Source organism: Sander vitreus, chromosome 18 (assembly GCF_031162955.1).
Source record: "Sander vitreus isolate 19-12246 chromosome 18, sanVit1, whole genome shotgun sequence".
NCBI classification, from domain to species: Eukaryota; Metazoa; Chordata; class Actinopteri; order Perciformes; family Percidae; genus Sander; species Sander vitreus.
Window position 1 is genome coordinate 5,042,774 of NC_135872.1, and position 14,021 is coordinate 5,056,794.

General features: G+C 39.0%; 1 protein-coding gene and 1 non-coding gene across 2 annotated transcripts in view; both read left to right on the forward strand.

Annotated features, from left to right (window-relative positions):
• The first annotated feature begins 9,547 nt into the window (after positions 1 to 9,547).
• On the forward strand, positions 9,548 to 9,619 carry trnaa-ugc (transfer RNA alanine (anticodon UGC)). Its single transcript has one exon. It is a non-coding gene; the product is annotated as a tRNA-Ala (tRNA).
• A 443-nt stretch (positions 9,620 to 10,062) lies between these two features.
• ift172 (intraflagellar transport 172) overlaps positions 10,063 to 14,021 on the forward strand; it is a 45,407-nt gene continuing 41,448 nt past the window's right edge. The window contains exons 1-7 of the mRNA XM_078274792.1: positions 10,063 to 10,257; positions 10,790 to 10,933; positions 12,235 to 12,347; positions 12,451 to 12,490; positions 13,368 to 13,433; positions 13,732 to 13,811; positions 13,924 to 14,011. Of these exons, the coding sequence (XP_078130918.1) occupies positions 10,219 to 10,257; positions 10,790 to 10,933; positions 12,235 to 12,347; positions 12,451 to 12,490; positions 13,368 to 13,433; positions 13,732 to 13,811; positions 13,924 to 14,011 (570 nt within the window). The 5' untranslated portion in view covers positions 10,063 to 10,218. The remainder of the gene's footprint in view (positions 10,258 to 10,789; positions 10,934 to 12,234; positions 12,348 to 12,450; positions 12,491 to 13,367; positions 13,434 to 13,731; positions 13,812 to 13,923; positions 14,012 to 14,021) is intronic.

The following is a 14,021-nucleotide window of genomic DNA, read 5'->3' on the forward strand; positions in this document are numbered from 1 at the left end:
GGATCAGTCCACATGCAGGGTAACGCATCACACAGGTAGACGGAGCTCTACAAAGAGCAACTGTTGTTATATGTATATTTTGTTTGTGGACAACCAAGAGACCGTTTTGTGAAGCTGTATGTTAGGAATAAGTGTCAGTCTTTTTGCGTCTGGATCAAGTTGCTGTTGAATATCTCAGTTTGACTTCCACTTCTCTCCCTCTTTAGCCTCTCGAGCCCCTTCTATGATCCAGCCACATTCACCCGCTGCCAGAGATCAACCAGCCCAAAGCCACCAGCCACCCCAGGCCCACATCTTAATCCTGGCCCCTTAACCCACCTGATTTACCCACTGGACAACACCTGTAAGGTGGGCACCTAAAGGCTCTTGTCCCCCCCCCCCCGCACACCCCCTTTCCACGGAAATAAAGTTATGGAGGAGTATTGATGCTCTGAAAATGCTAAGACCCTCACTGAAAATTTGATCCCATTTCTCCTTCTAGCTTGCCACAGACTTTAGCCTAGCCTGGGCTAGATATGATCCAACAGTTTCCGTCATCCAGGGCTAGGCTTGGCAACATGCCTGGACTCCTCACTAATCTCTTCTTGTCATCCCATTACAACCAGCAAGGATGTGACGCTGGACGATGGCATAAACGGGGAGATAAGAGGGCAAACGACATCATGGAAAGGTGATCCTCATTATTTATTTGCAATCCAGACCAGGATTGAAATGATGTCTGTCACAACCTCCCCTCCGTCTCCCTCCAATGTGGACGTTTGTGACCAACAGGAGCACTTTTTTTTTTTTTTTTTACATTCCTCCCCCTTTAACTTGTTTTGGAGTTGATTCTCCAGCTAAAAAAAGGAAAGGGTTTTTGGTCAAATAACTCCAGTATGGAATTGGATGCCACTTGTGACGTGTACACGTCATCAGAAGCCAGCAGCATGAGGATGTGGGTGTGGAGGACCTTTTTTTTTTGTGTTTGCTCTTCCTTCAGTCCTGTTTTACCGAACAATCCCATTCAGTTAAATGTTGCATTAACACACTCTAATGTTCATCTCTGTAAACAAGCTCTTGATGCCATGTGTTGGTGGTAAAAAAATAATCTTCTCGAAAGAAGGACTAACGCTACACACGTTTTTTTAAATCGGGACGCTACTACATTTCACATGAACGCTGAAATGTGGGGAGGTGGGAACAGAAGAGACATGACGCAGCAGAAGTGACTGACAGATTTAAGTCTTTGATGTTAAATGTCTGAGCCAAAACCTGGAGCAGAAGATTTAGAGCATGGATCAGGAGCAGAGTCCAGGCTTTTCCTCCCCAATGTGCATGCATTTTTCCCGGATGCATGCCCCCCCCTACTGTACAGCACTGGAATACAGTCCACAGCCCGAAACACAAAAGATGAAAAATCTGCCTATTCTAACCTTACAGACATGCAGTCTCTAGTTATACACACATATACACACACACACTATACACTTGTACCAGCCCGTATGTCATCGTGTGCCACCCTCAGCTAAACACTACAACCCCCAGCGAAATCTATTTAATGAAATGAACAAAGACAGATGCCATATCATGGAAAAGAAACCCATTTTTATTCATGTTTTGTCCGATTATTGCACTCCTTTTTGTGTTGCAGTTACACTTTTTTTCGCAGACCAAAGCCAACAGCTCCATGTAGCCAGCCAACCCATAATGACTCTCGTCGAGGCCGATAGTCTCTGGAAACGCCATTTGCTCTGTAAGCCACAGTTCAGTTTGTCAAATTTGTTTCTACAATATGCATTTGGGTCTATGCACCTTGTGGAGCGCGTCCGTTGCCATGTGAAATGGTTATCTTTTTTTTTTTCTTCTTTGGTGTAAACCTTTTTATGTTACCTCTCACTTTCAGAAGAACAGAAACCTTCAACTTTTAAGTCATTTGATGATCCATAAACGCAGGTCCAGATTCACTAAGACTGCATTGTAAGGGCAATCTTATGATTCACGATGATCACATCCATGCTGTTTGAGTGAGATACGGTTTCTGAATGTGTCCTGCCTTCAGTCTCCGGGTGAGCTGTTCAAAATCTGCACGGCTTTCTACGTCACTAGCCGAAACGAAGGGGCTAACCGTAACATGTTCTAGCTCGTTCTGAATGGCAAAACACTGTTACAACACACACTAGTTGACCATAATCTACAAAAGAACTACTTACATGTCCCTGTTCTGCAGGTATTCCACGCAAAGATGGAAGTGCGCCCTCGTTTAGAAGAAGTCTCCCGGCTAATCCTGCCTTGTAACTGACCGAAGTTGGAGAAACCGCTAGCTAGCTGATGTAATCCTTACCTAGCTACTGCGCATGTGCAACTGCCAACAAAGATGTTACAGCAGTGAGGTGTCTCACTCTGTAGCTAAAACAGAGACCTGAACACAGGGTGAAAAGAGGAGATGCAGTACAACAAAATTACGGTGTTTTTTGAAAATTAAACCATGTAAACCTATTCTGGTACAACCTCGAAATACAATTATGAACCTGAAAATGAGCATAATATGGGCGCTTTAAATGTTCCAATATAGAAAAGCCCTCCTCCTGCTTCCTGACTTAATGGTGACAGTGATGTGCCTTGAACAATAATTGCAGCAGTGACTGAACAGACCACTCCTGGATGCAACATTTTGAGGAGTATTTTGTAGCTGTTGATGTCTTGTTTAACATGAAATCACCTGTAAATATAGCGTGGAGAAAAACAGATCAGATGTACATACAGGTACATGACCATGACTGGTGAGAGGAGGCTTATTGCTCCTCCCTGTGTTTTAATGAATCTGGATCAGTTTTGTTTCAGCTTCCTGGTGACAACAGCCACCCGAAATATTTTGAGATGATCCTGACATAAGCAAAAAGTTGTATACATTTGGTCTAAAACAATCACATTTTCGCTAAGTTTTTTTTCTCGTCGCGTTCTCTCCAGGTTTTAGATCACTTTTTTTTTGAAATTTTCCCATTCAATCTTTGTCTAGTTAGAAAGGAGCATTCACCCATCATTCACAGGTACTTTTTTTAGGAGCAGTGTTGTCTGCGTGGTCGACGTTTAGAGCCGCAGCTAACAATCATTTTCTTGATTTATCGCTTTGTCTGTACAATACAGTGTCGGACAGCGGTGAAAAATGGCCATCACAGTTTCCCAGAGCCCGAGTTAACATCTTTAAATGTCTGCTGATGTCCAACAAACGGTTCAAAACGCAAAGAGATTTAGTTTACTGTCATTTACGACAAAATCAGCAGTCTGCACACTCGAGAAGCTGGAATCAGAGTGTTTGGCATTTTTGCTTGATAAGTGACAACGATTAATCGATTATCAAAATTGTTGCTGTTTATTTTTCTGTCGATCGATTTATGTTATTGCCACAATTTACAACAGCTGTTATTAGGATTTAAGTTGGTGCAGCACAGTACTGAATATTTAAGATTACTGATCTGTATATAGGGCTATAAAGAGAGATGACACAAAACTCATGTTTTCCCCCCTCAGTTTGAACTCAGTCTTATTAGTTAGGTACTCTTAATTTATCATGACTGTGTTCCGTGTGAAGTCAAAAGTCAACTTCTGTACTGGTCACCATGACTGGTCACCATGCCAACAATCAATAAATGCTATTGAGTAATATTTACTCTTATCTGGTACAGTACATACTATAGGTGCAAGTTCCTATCAAAGTTGAACCTAGGGGTTAATAACACATTTGTACCAAGTCGACCGTTCTCTGGGATGTGTTGAACAGTCGGAACGACGAACGCCGTGCAACCAGTAACACAGCTCAAGCACGGCGTTCGTGGTTTGACTGGTCATGACTGTTTTCCCAAGATGGCGCCCACCTGTATGTACCTGTCTGTACACTTACAAAGTTCTCAGTGCTTCGGTTTACATGTAGGGACCCTCATTACGCTACCGTTGAAGTGTGGTGCTATTTTGAGCCTTGTTAGTGGTATAGAAATAGCGATTTCTTTTTACTTTACCCGTGCCCCTGACGACTAGCGTTATAAGCTAATTAGCGGTTTGCGCTAAAACTGGTTACATTCAGTTAGCATGAAAAGCATATCCCAGAGAACAGTCGACTCTGTACAAATGTGTTATTAAACCCCTAGATTCATTTTACGCCGGAATTGTCCTTTTAAGCCAAATCTTCCTGTCCAAGGGTATTTTTTAAAGGAACAGTTTGACATTTTCTGGGAAATATGCTCATTTACTGTCTGTACGAGAGTCACTGCTCCTGGCTGAGAAATAGTCCGGACATATTCCCCGGTAAAACCACAGCTTGTTTTTTTTACATTTTGGTTTTCGTACAGATTAAACAAACACAATATAACATGTTAATTAGTCAGGGTTAGCACAGGCTAGCTGTTTCCAGTCTTTGTGCTAAGCTAAGCTAACCATATACTAGCTGTAGAGGTATATTAACTGCACAGACATGAGAGTGGGATCAATCTTCTATAACTCAGCAGGAAAGCAAAAAAAGTGTATTTCCTAAAAATGTTGAACTGTTCCTTTAAATGAGACTTATTTGAATAGATCATAACGTTTTTTTTTTATTGTTTCTTAAAACAAGGTCTTCTCCGACAAACATTTTGTTGTCTATTTTAGGTCTATATTAATAGGGTTGGGTATTGTTTGGATTTTAACGATTCCGATGCCGAACCAGTACTTTTAAAATGATTCCGATTCCTAAACCGATTCTTAAAAAAACTGAAAAATGACATCAAAGAAAGGCTTTTACGTTTACATTTTGGTGAGCCCAGAGGCAAAATATAGCATTTTAAAAGTAGCCTGCATTAACGGTAGCTAGCTAACTGTAGACTACAGAGAAAGTGTGATATTTTTACGTCCGTTTCGGAGCGAAAAGAGGGAAAATATTTCAGTCGACACATTAAGTGGAACCGAAATTTGCGTTCTAATCCGGTCCGATTCCTACCGGTTGCGTAGGAACCGGTTCCATAGTGGAACCGGGTTTCGGTACCCAACCCTATATATTAATAACATTGAAACCTTTAAGATTGTTTACTTGTCATTTGGGTGTCATTAGTTGATGTGCTGTTGACTATTGTCAAGTGCGGCGTACTGTTGCTTGTTGGTGAATTTTTATATTTTTTAAACAAAACCTTCTCGCTTTCTAGTGGCGGGGGGGGGGATTTGAAGGGCATTCCTTTGTTTTTCTCCCCCAACAAATAAAGGCCACAGTGTGTCTGTGTCTCAAGCTAAAGTTAAAGGCATCTCTCAACTTCTAAAACTCCTCAATATTAATATTGCCTAGTGCACTGCGATTCTCTAATGTAGAACTTTGTATAGGACCAGCAACCTAGCTGATTGTTTTATTTTGTGAATTATAAACTGTTCATAAACCAGCTCAGACAAATGGTTCCATCGCTTTATTTTTGGCTCGGTCTTTGATGGATTACATATCAGCTTGTATTTATCAGCGGAGCTCTGCAGACTCGAAGGCCATCCGTTTTTAACATTTAAAACCTGTAACTCCAAGTGACCCGTAACATTTCAGGAATCATTTTTTTTTCTTTAGATCTTCTCACATTAAAAGTGTAAAATCAACGAGGCCATAGAGCACTGAAAGAAGACATTATTTATTATTTTTGTAATTGTAAATAACTCATAAAACAGCAAAATAACTGACATAATCCCTTATTGTGAATGTTTTTTGAATTAATGTCTGTGTACATACATTTTTAATTTTGTTTTTTATTTGTGACATAGAAATACCATAATTTAAATGTAATATCACTACAATGGGGTTCAACTTGTTGCTCAATTTGGGTGTTAAATGATGGGCGCAGACTCTAAAGTCATTTGTGTGTCGACTTTAAATACTGGGTTGAATGCTTTGTGCTAACCTGATAGCATACGTTGTATTAGTGTATGCAAACTCCATGTTAATGTATGCTAAAAGAAGTTAGCATGGAGCTAACGTTCCCTCCAAGGACAGGTGATTTTGGATCTGTGTTCTCATTACTCGATTGACAATTGGGACAATCTACCAAAATTGCTGTATTTGTCTTAAGAGTGGCAAGAAAATGTTAAATTGAGTAAACCACATGACGAAGACATTTTTATCAATGTAGATGAAGTTTTATTTTGGCGGGGGGGGTGTTAATGTCACTCACTGTTGTGGTTCCCTGTGGACGATCTGTATATGAGTAACTATGAAATTCAACCGAAATAAAAAAGGGGGATTTTATAATTTCCTGTCTCTTAGTTTGTCTTTAATTTGCAATTGCGTGTAAAGTTTTGTCAAACTTTATTTTAATTTTAAATTTTTATTTGCAACAAATCCAAAGAAAACCCCAAAACCAGCAATGTTTCAGTCTGTGTGGCACTCAGCCCAAAGCCCATTTATTCCTACAGATGACTTAAATCGGTAACACTTGAAGGTATCGACATAATCGTGACAGGACACTGTCATAACTATGACATGACACTGTCATGTACGTGTCATAAACATTATAAACAAGTCAAACGCTTATCACTTCTGTCATTAAATGTCATTCGGTTTTTGTCATGACAAGTTGACATTGTTTGGGTTGTCTTGATTATGACAACTTGACATTAATCAAAGTGATATTACCAGAAGTTGTCTTGGTCATGACAAGTTGACATTAAATTTGCTTGGGATGTCTTTGTCATGACAACTTGACATTAACCAGGATGACATTACCAGAGGATGGATTTGTCATGACAACTTGACATTAAATGTCTTTGGAGTGTCTGACAACTTGACATTGAACAGGATGACATTATGTCAAGTTGTCATGACAAATCCATCCTCTGGTAATGTCATCCTGGTTAATGTCAAGTTGTCATGACAAAGACATCCCAAACAAATGTAATGTCAACTTGTAACCAAGACAGCTTCTGGTAATGTCACTTTTATTAATGTCAAGTTGTCATAATCAAGACAACCAAAACAATGTCAACTTGTCGTGACAAAAACCGACTGACACTTGATGACAGAAGTCATAAATGTTTATGACTTGTTTAGGACACGTTCATGACAGTGTCATGTCACTCTTATGTACATACCTTCGAGTAAAGTGTAACCAATCTTTCAAAACACATATGTCACACATATATAGTTAATCTTTTAAAGGCTCCGTAATCTCTTAAAACAGGTGGCCAGTGTAGTTTTTAGCAAGTTTTCTAAAACAGGAAGAAATAGTGTATTTGTTGGGCTATTTCCAACAGAGGATCAGTTGTCGTTTTGTGCTCCAGTGAGTATTTGTGGCAGCATGACACGTCTGTGGGATTTATGTTATTTTATTGTTTTTGGCCAACAATGAGGTTCTACAGCACAGAGGACAAAGATATATCCGGCTTTGATACACAGGTAATTATTGTTAATAGACGCATTCAGTGTTGATTTTGGGATCTTCGTGGGATTTTTTTTTTTTTATAGTAATGAGAAAAATGTAGAATAGAATGTCTTTGATGCACAATCTTTACCTGAAACTGCAAAAAGAAGCTAGTAGTAGAGATGCATGTATAGCTGTTTGTATAGTTAGCTTACTCTGCAGCAGCCCTCCTCTCCCGAGCCTATAAATAGTCTCGTAATCCCATTAATAGCTTAGTCTACTTAGCCAACTCCATTCTCTGGATTAGAAAATACCTCCTGGGTTTGGTCGCTAGGAACTGACCGCGCTGCCAGTTACTCGCTTATCAGAAAGCTGACAAAGGTTAGAGGGCAGGGACCATTGGCGATTTTAGACCCTTTTTAGGGAGGCTCAAGCCCCCCTCAATTTCATCTCAGCCCCCCTAAAAATTATAATAAAACAATCTAATTTTTATTTATTTTTTTAATCAGTTTTAATGCTTCAAGTAAGAGTTTGCGAACTTGTCTGTAAGGGACAGAGGACAAACAATTACAAGTTCAAAGGGCTTGAAACAGGTTTAATATCCTGTGTCGCTGTCGCCAATGCTTTGCACCTGTAACCCAGTCAAGGAAAGGTGTATTTTTTATTTATTTATTGTTTACACCTCATTATTTCATTTGATTAGTCCATAAAGGGACTTTCGTAGTTTTGTCATACGTTCAATGTTTTGCATTTATCCTCTGTTATAATAGTAAATGCATATATTCATTGTTATTCAGTGAAATTACTGATTTAACACTTTTACAAGGCACTGTATCCGTGTCACATTCTCATTAGGGGCTGAGCCCCCCTAAAGGTCTGATCATAGAATAGCCCCTGGCAGGGACAGGAGGGGAAAGTGTCTCTGGGTCATATTGTGGAGATGATACTTTTGAACTAATGTTTTTTTCAACTAGAATCTGGTTTAGCCTGATAGGATGGCTATAATTCATGTTTAATTACATATTTATTGTGTTTTTTTCCCCCCTTATTTGTCTAGGATGACATTTTGTTTTCATTACTTCTATTTATATCTGCCCTGAATCAATAAAACATGCCATTAGTTCATGAATCCATTCATTCATTAATCCATTCATAAGGTTTGTCATTTCACATTTTTTTGTCATTGGAGGCTGACTCCTAATGCTTTTGCTGTTGCACGAACCCGGGGGGAAATTTTTTACCGCTTCATTTATGCTGGGTAACTTAAGTAAGTACTTTGGCTACAAACTATCCAGCTATGTCATCGTCCCCAAATCGATATGAAGATTTTCACGAACAAATGATACGCCATGTGTACTGTCGGCTGCAGCCTGAAGTAGGGATCTGGACAGCGAACCAGACGAGAGATGGTCGCTGTGAAACAAAGTCAGAGTGGCAGTAGGACTTCTTGCGGCTTGTGTGTTAGCGCCATCCTGTGGTGTTCATGGGACGAGGCACTGAAGGACTACTCAGTGTTGGAAATAACAAATTCAAATATATTTTTCTTTTAATGTAGCGCATTCATTTAGAACGGTAAACAGTCATTTTCACCAGAACTCCTTTAGTAGGTGGTCTATATCACTTATTTGTGGACACCCTGCAGCCAATCAAAATTGAGTATTCACCCAGACCATGGTAAAATCTATAATAATACATCAAAATGTATTAGTTGATATTTTGAATTAATAATCTAAAGCTGCAAAGTAACTAGTAACTAATGTTGTCAAATAAATGTAGAACAATAGGCCTTTTGATACTGTTAGTACTTGATGACGTTGATGTACCTTCAATCCCTATGCAATTATTGGTTGAAATATATTACGCATCTATTTTGACACAGTTTGAATAAATGGTACTTTTTTTTCATCACACGTATTGTACTTTGCTACATTTCAAGTCGCATCCGTTACAGAGTAGAAACAAAAGTCCCATGCTATGGTTAGCAGTATTGTACCTCGGCATAGTTAACATAAGGGGTCACTCATATTGTTCCACTGGTGTGTACCTGCCGCAACTAAGTGTCATAATTGTTGTCATAACTATTTTCTTTAGTTGACGAGTGCGCCTATTCATTATTATTATTACGGTAGTCCATTATTGCATCCTTTATTCTAATACATGTGGACAAAAAATAATTCAGCTATTTATTCTTCCCCTTCGGAACTTTAAGCATGGAAGGGGATGTAGCTCAGTGGTAGAGCGCATGCTTTGCATGTATGAGGCCCCGGGTTCAATCCCCGGCATCTCCAGAGAACCTTTTGAGCACTAAGACAAGTTCTGTCCATACGGACGTCTAAAAGAATAACCTACTCACTGACTGTGAAGAAGTCATTACTATAACACACATACATAACATTGCACTGTTGTGTCTGTTATTATATAGCTAGCTTTATAATTTTGACCGAGATCATAGCTTTGGAAACACGGAGCCTATGAAACGCTTGACTGTATTTCAGATTTTGCTCATACACAGATGTTAGTCTTGAATCTACATGCATATTTTGATGTACTCTCTATGATAGCTAATAACAATAACGCATTAATTAAAACTAACTAACAATTACAAACTATTTTTCTGACTAAAATAAATGTGTCGAACCAAAACCATGCAATAGACTAATTTGTAACAGCATCTGACATTTCCCATAGCTTTAAATGCACCATAAGTCCCCGCCCCAGCGGTAACTAAGGAGATCAGGAGGTAACTAAAGAGATCACAGTTATGTTTACTACCAAGATGCGCTCCCTGCTAGCTGCTATCTCGGAAATTGCCATAATCTAAAGATTGCACTCTATCTCAGCACTAATAACGTTCTTCCCCGTACGAGCTTCCTAAAGGCTTCCGAAAATGCAACTGAAGCATCTTAAAACGCTATTAACACCCCAGGTAAGTACAGTGACAAGTTAGCTAATGCTAACGTTAGCTGATGCTGGAGAGCAACATTAATTAAAAAGTGTGACTATGTAACGTTATTTTATAACACGACTCGAAAGCTGTAGCTAACAACATTATTTCCTCTTGTCAATTCGGCATTTGAGTGACTTGACTGATCCATGTTTAAGTTGCTGTTAAATAACGTTAAAGATTTTTACCATTACGTTAACGTTAAGTTACCTTACAGTGTTCGTTAGCAACCGCGGAGCGTTACTTGGTTGAAAAAAGTACTGCTAATACGCACCGAATTAGCTGAAGACTGCGTCTTCATGATAACAACGTTATGTTTTAGCAGTCGACTAATTATATCAGCTTTGACAGTTAAAACAGGTAAATCTTCTATGGCGTTTGGCGCGAGCCCATGTCGTTACAGAACATAATGTGATGTATGGGGTTAGCTAAAACTAGCTAACTAGGGATGCTCGGCTAAGGCATGGGCTCGTTATCACTTCTGACTGTTTGTTTTCTCTGCCTTCCTTCGCAGGAGGGTGCTGCCAAGGTGACATGCATGGCCTGGGCACCGAATAACACCAAGTTCGCTGTTTGCACTGTTGACAGAGTGGTGCTTCTCTATGATGAGCAGGGAGAGAGGAGGGACAAATTCTCCACCAAACCCCTAGACTCCAAGGTGAGACAGGAGTCCAGTTATAGCCTAATGATGTCTAATACATGACGTCAAATGGGTTATATCAATAAACCCCACTGAGATGTATCATCTCAATCTCACTTTCAAGGCGATTCAGTGATAGCATTACGGAAAACACGTCATTTGTTTAAAAAAAAAGAGAATATATTTTTTAAAATAAGCTAAATGAAGCCAGAGAGTCCAATTGTAAGGAGCCCTGAACATAAAAGCCAAAGGGGACCATAAAGAGGAGCGTTTTAGTTGAGTTATTTGAAGTATAGGGGACAAAGAATTGTCATCTTGTATCAAAAGGACATCGGAGTGTATCAAGCATGTGGCATTGCTGCGTAAAACGGGAACAATATGAACCTTGCAGAGCCCATTATATATACATATATATATATACACAGAAGAAGAAGATGGACATAAACCATCTACAGAATCTTATTATGGATAACAATGAAGTAGTATAATGTATTAACATGACACGTGGCGTTTAAATTGGCCTTCTGTTAAAATAAAGTATGCTACAGACACTGTTGTCACATCTAATATGATGGATATAATTTACCATAACATTGATAACTCTTCCACAGGTGGCCGGGTAGATCTTAACCTGAACTGATTATTTCAACACAATTGTGTATTCCACATACGTATGCTTGAATAATCATGTTATAGAACTGATCGATACTGCACTAATTATCAGTAGGAAGTGTTTCATACGAAGTGATTCTAATGAGGCATTTCAGAGTTTGTTGCAGAGACTAAGACAGACTGCAACACTCTTTACAAAACGTATTGCTATTGGAAACATTTGAATCAATGTTACACAGCCACAATATATATATATATCGTACAAAACCATGTTTTCCTTTTCTTTTTACTAATACACTCGATACAGCAGGACCATATCATACATACAACATATCAACAACATCTTAATGTTGGGAGAAACCCTGATTTGGATCATGCAATCTTTTTCTGAACATCCTGCTATCAGTGATGAACTTAAGTGCCGCTTGCTTTGGTGCAACTTTTATTTTGCAAGTGCAACATGGGTGTGTTTTTGGCATTACATTTTCAAATTTAAAGATGAGGACACTTGGCAGATAATATCTCTAATGTAGAATTCAAAAGTGTGGATATTGGCCTTTGAAATTAATAGACCATCAGTGCCCATTTTTTTAATGCCTTTAAGTCCTGTCCCATGGCATCTCCGAGTATACTGTATGTTGTTGAAATGCCTTCCTCTAACAGGAGGTTGTGTGTTAATAATAATCCAATCTGTAATCTTTTGTCAGTATGGAAAACAGAGCTATGTTGTCAATGACATGGCATTTTCACCGGACTCCACCAAAATCGCCATCGGCCAGTCCGACAACATCATCTTTGTCTACAAAATTGGAGAGGATTGGTAATGTCCTGTGGCTGATTTCATCTCCCATATTAATCTGGATTTTGTTATCTATGTTAATGCATGCAAACCGTTTTTTTATCGGTGTTATCATCTCTCCTAGGGGGGACAAGAAAGCCATTTGCAACAAATTTGTGCAGACGGTAAGTAAACGGGAGTAGACGCTTTTGACAGTGAACCGCATGCTTAAAGAGGCAGTTTCTGTGGTGTAAAAAATAAATGGTAGTGACAAGCACTGTATGTATTCCTGATGTTTCTGGACAATAATTTCGCTAATGCAACAGTTAATAGGGGTGTGCAAAAAAATCGATTCACATTCGTATCACGATTCAAGCTCTACTGATTCAAAATCGATTCATAGAATTCCAAAAATCTCATTTTCATATTATTATTTTTTTTTTTGTGTTATGTCTACTGCAATCACATGGGAAAAGCAACTACATTTACATACTGTGAATCGGGTTTTTTTAAGATTATGTTTTGGGGCATTTTCAGCCTTTATTTTGACAGGACAGCTGACGACATGAAAGGGGAGAGAGGGGGGGGGGAATGACATGCAGCAAAGGGCCGCAGGTCGGAGTCGAACCCTGGCCCGCTGCGTCGAGGAGTAAACCTCTATAAATGGGCGCTGCTCTACCAGCTGAGCTATCCGGGCGCCCGTGAATCGTTTTTTTTTTTTTTTAATCGAGAATCGGTTTTTAATCGAATCTTGAGCCTAAAAATCAATTTCGAACAGATGTTTTAGTAGATTGGAGCCATGTAAGGCTGAAGGGGGATCACAAATGTTTCATTACGATTATGTTAAACATGTATAGTTATCGTATAGTTCTAGCTGCTGTTTTAGTGTTCATTGTATGTAATGTAACATCTACGCTTTGGAAGTCATTGGGTTGGGTTTCTTACTTAGAAATTTGACTTAAATGGCTTTTGCATGTCGGAGAGCTTTTTTCCTGGTAGGAAGTTTGAATTTCCAACTTTCTGACATCTTTGTAATGCAGCATTTTATTCACTGTCTTGCAGAACGCTGTGACTTGCTTGCTGTGGCCTGCAGAGCATGCAGTCGTTTATGGATTAGTGGATGGCAAGGTAAGTCAGCAACATGTTTAAATAAATGTTGTTCAGTGTATTATAATTGATAGGAGTATTACAGAAGTACCAGTAGGAAAGCAGACAGCAGTAGTGCTTGAAGTAGTAGTTGAGTTAAAATAATTTGTTGCCATTCTGTTATACAGAAACTTACCTTAACTTAAAATGTTACCGAACAGTTGTTATAACTGCTGTCTGCCTTGTAGCAAAAAATATCAGCATTCAAAAGCTGTTTTAGGTCAAATAATAAATGAAATGTCGTAAATAGGTTTAATTTTCGGACTTTTTTTTTACATAGGTTCGCCTTGCCAACACTCAGACAAACAAGTCATCAACCATCTATGGCACAGAGTCCTGTGTTGTCTCTCTGGCAACCAAGTAAATGCATTATACATATTACATATTTAATCAAAATGCCAACAAATGATATACTTATTTATGTTTCTTCCGTGGTACTCTCATTAAGTGCTATTTGTCTGTTCTGTGTCAGTGTTTCTGGTAAAGGAATCCTGTCTGGACACGCTGATGGGACAGTCGTGCGTTATTTTTTTGATGATGAAGGTTCAGGAGAGTCTCAGGTACTCACAT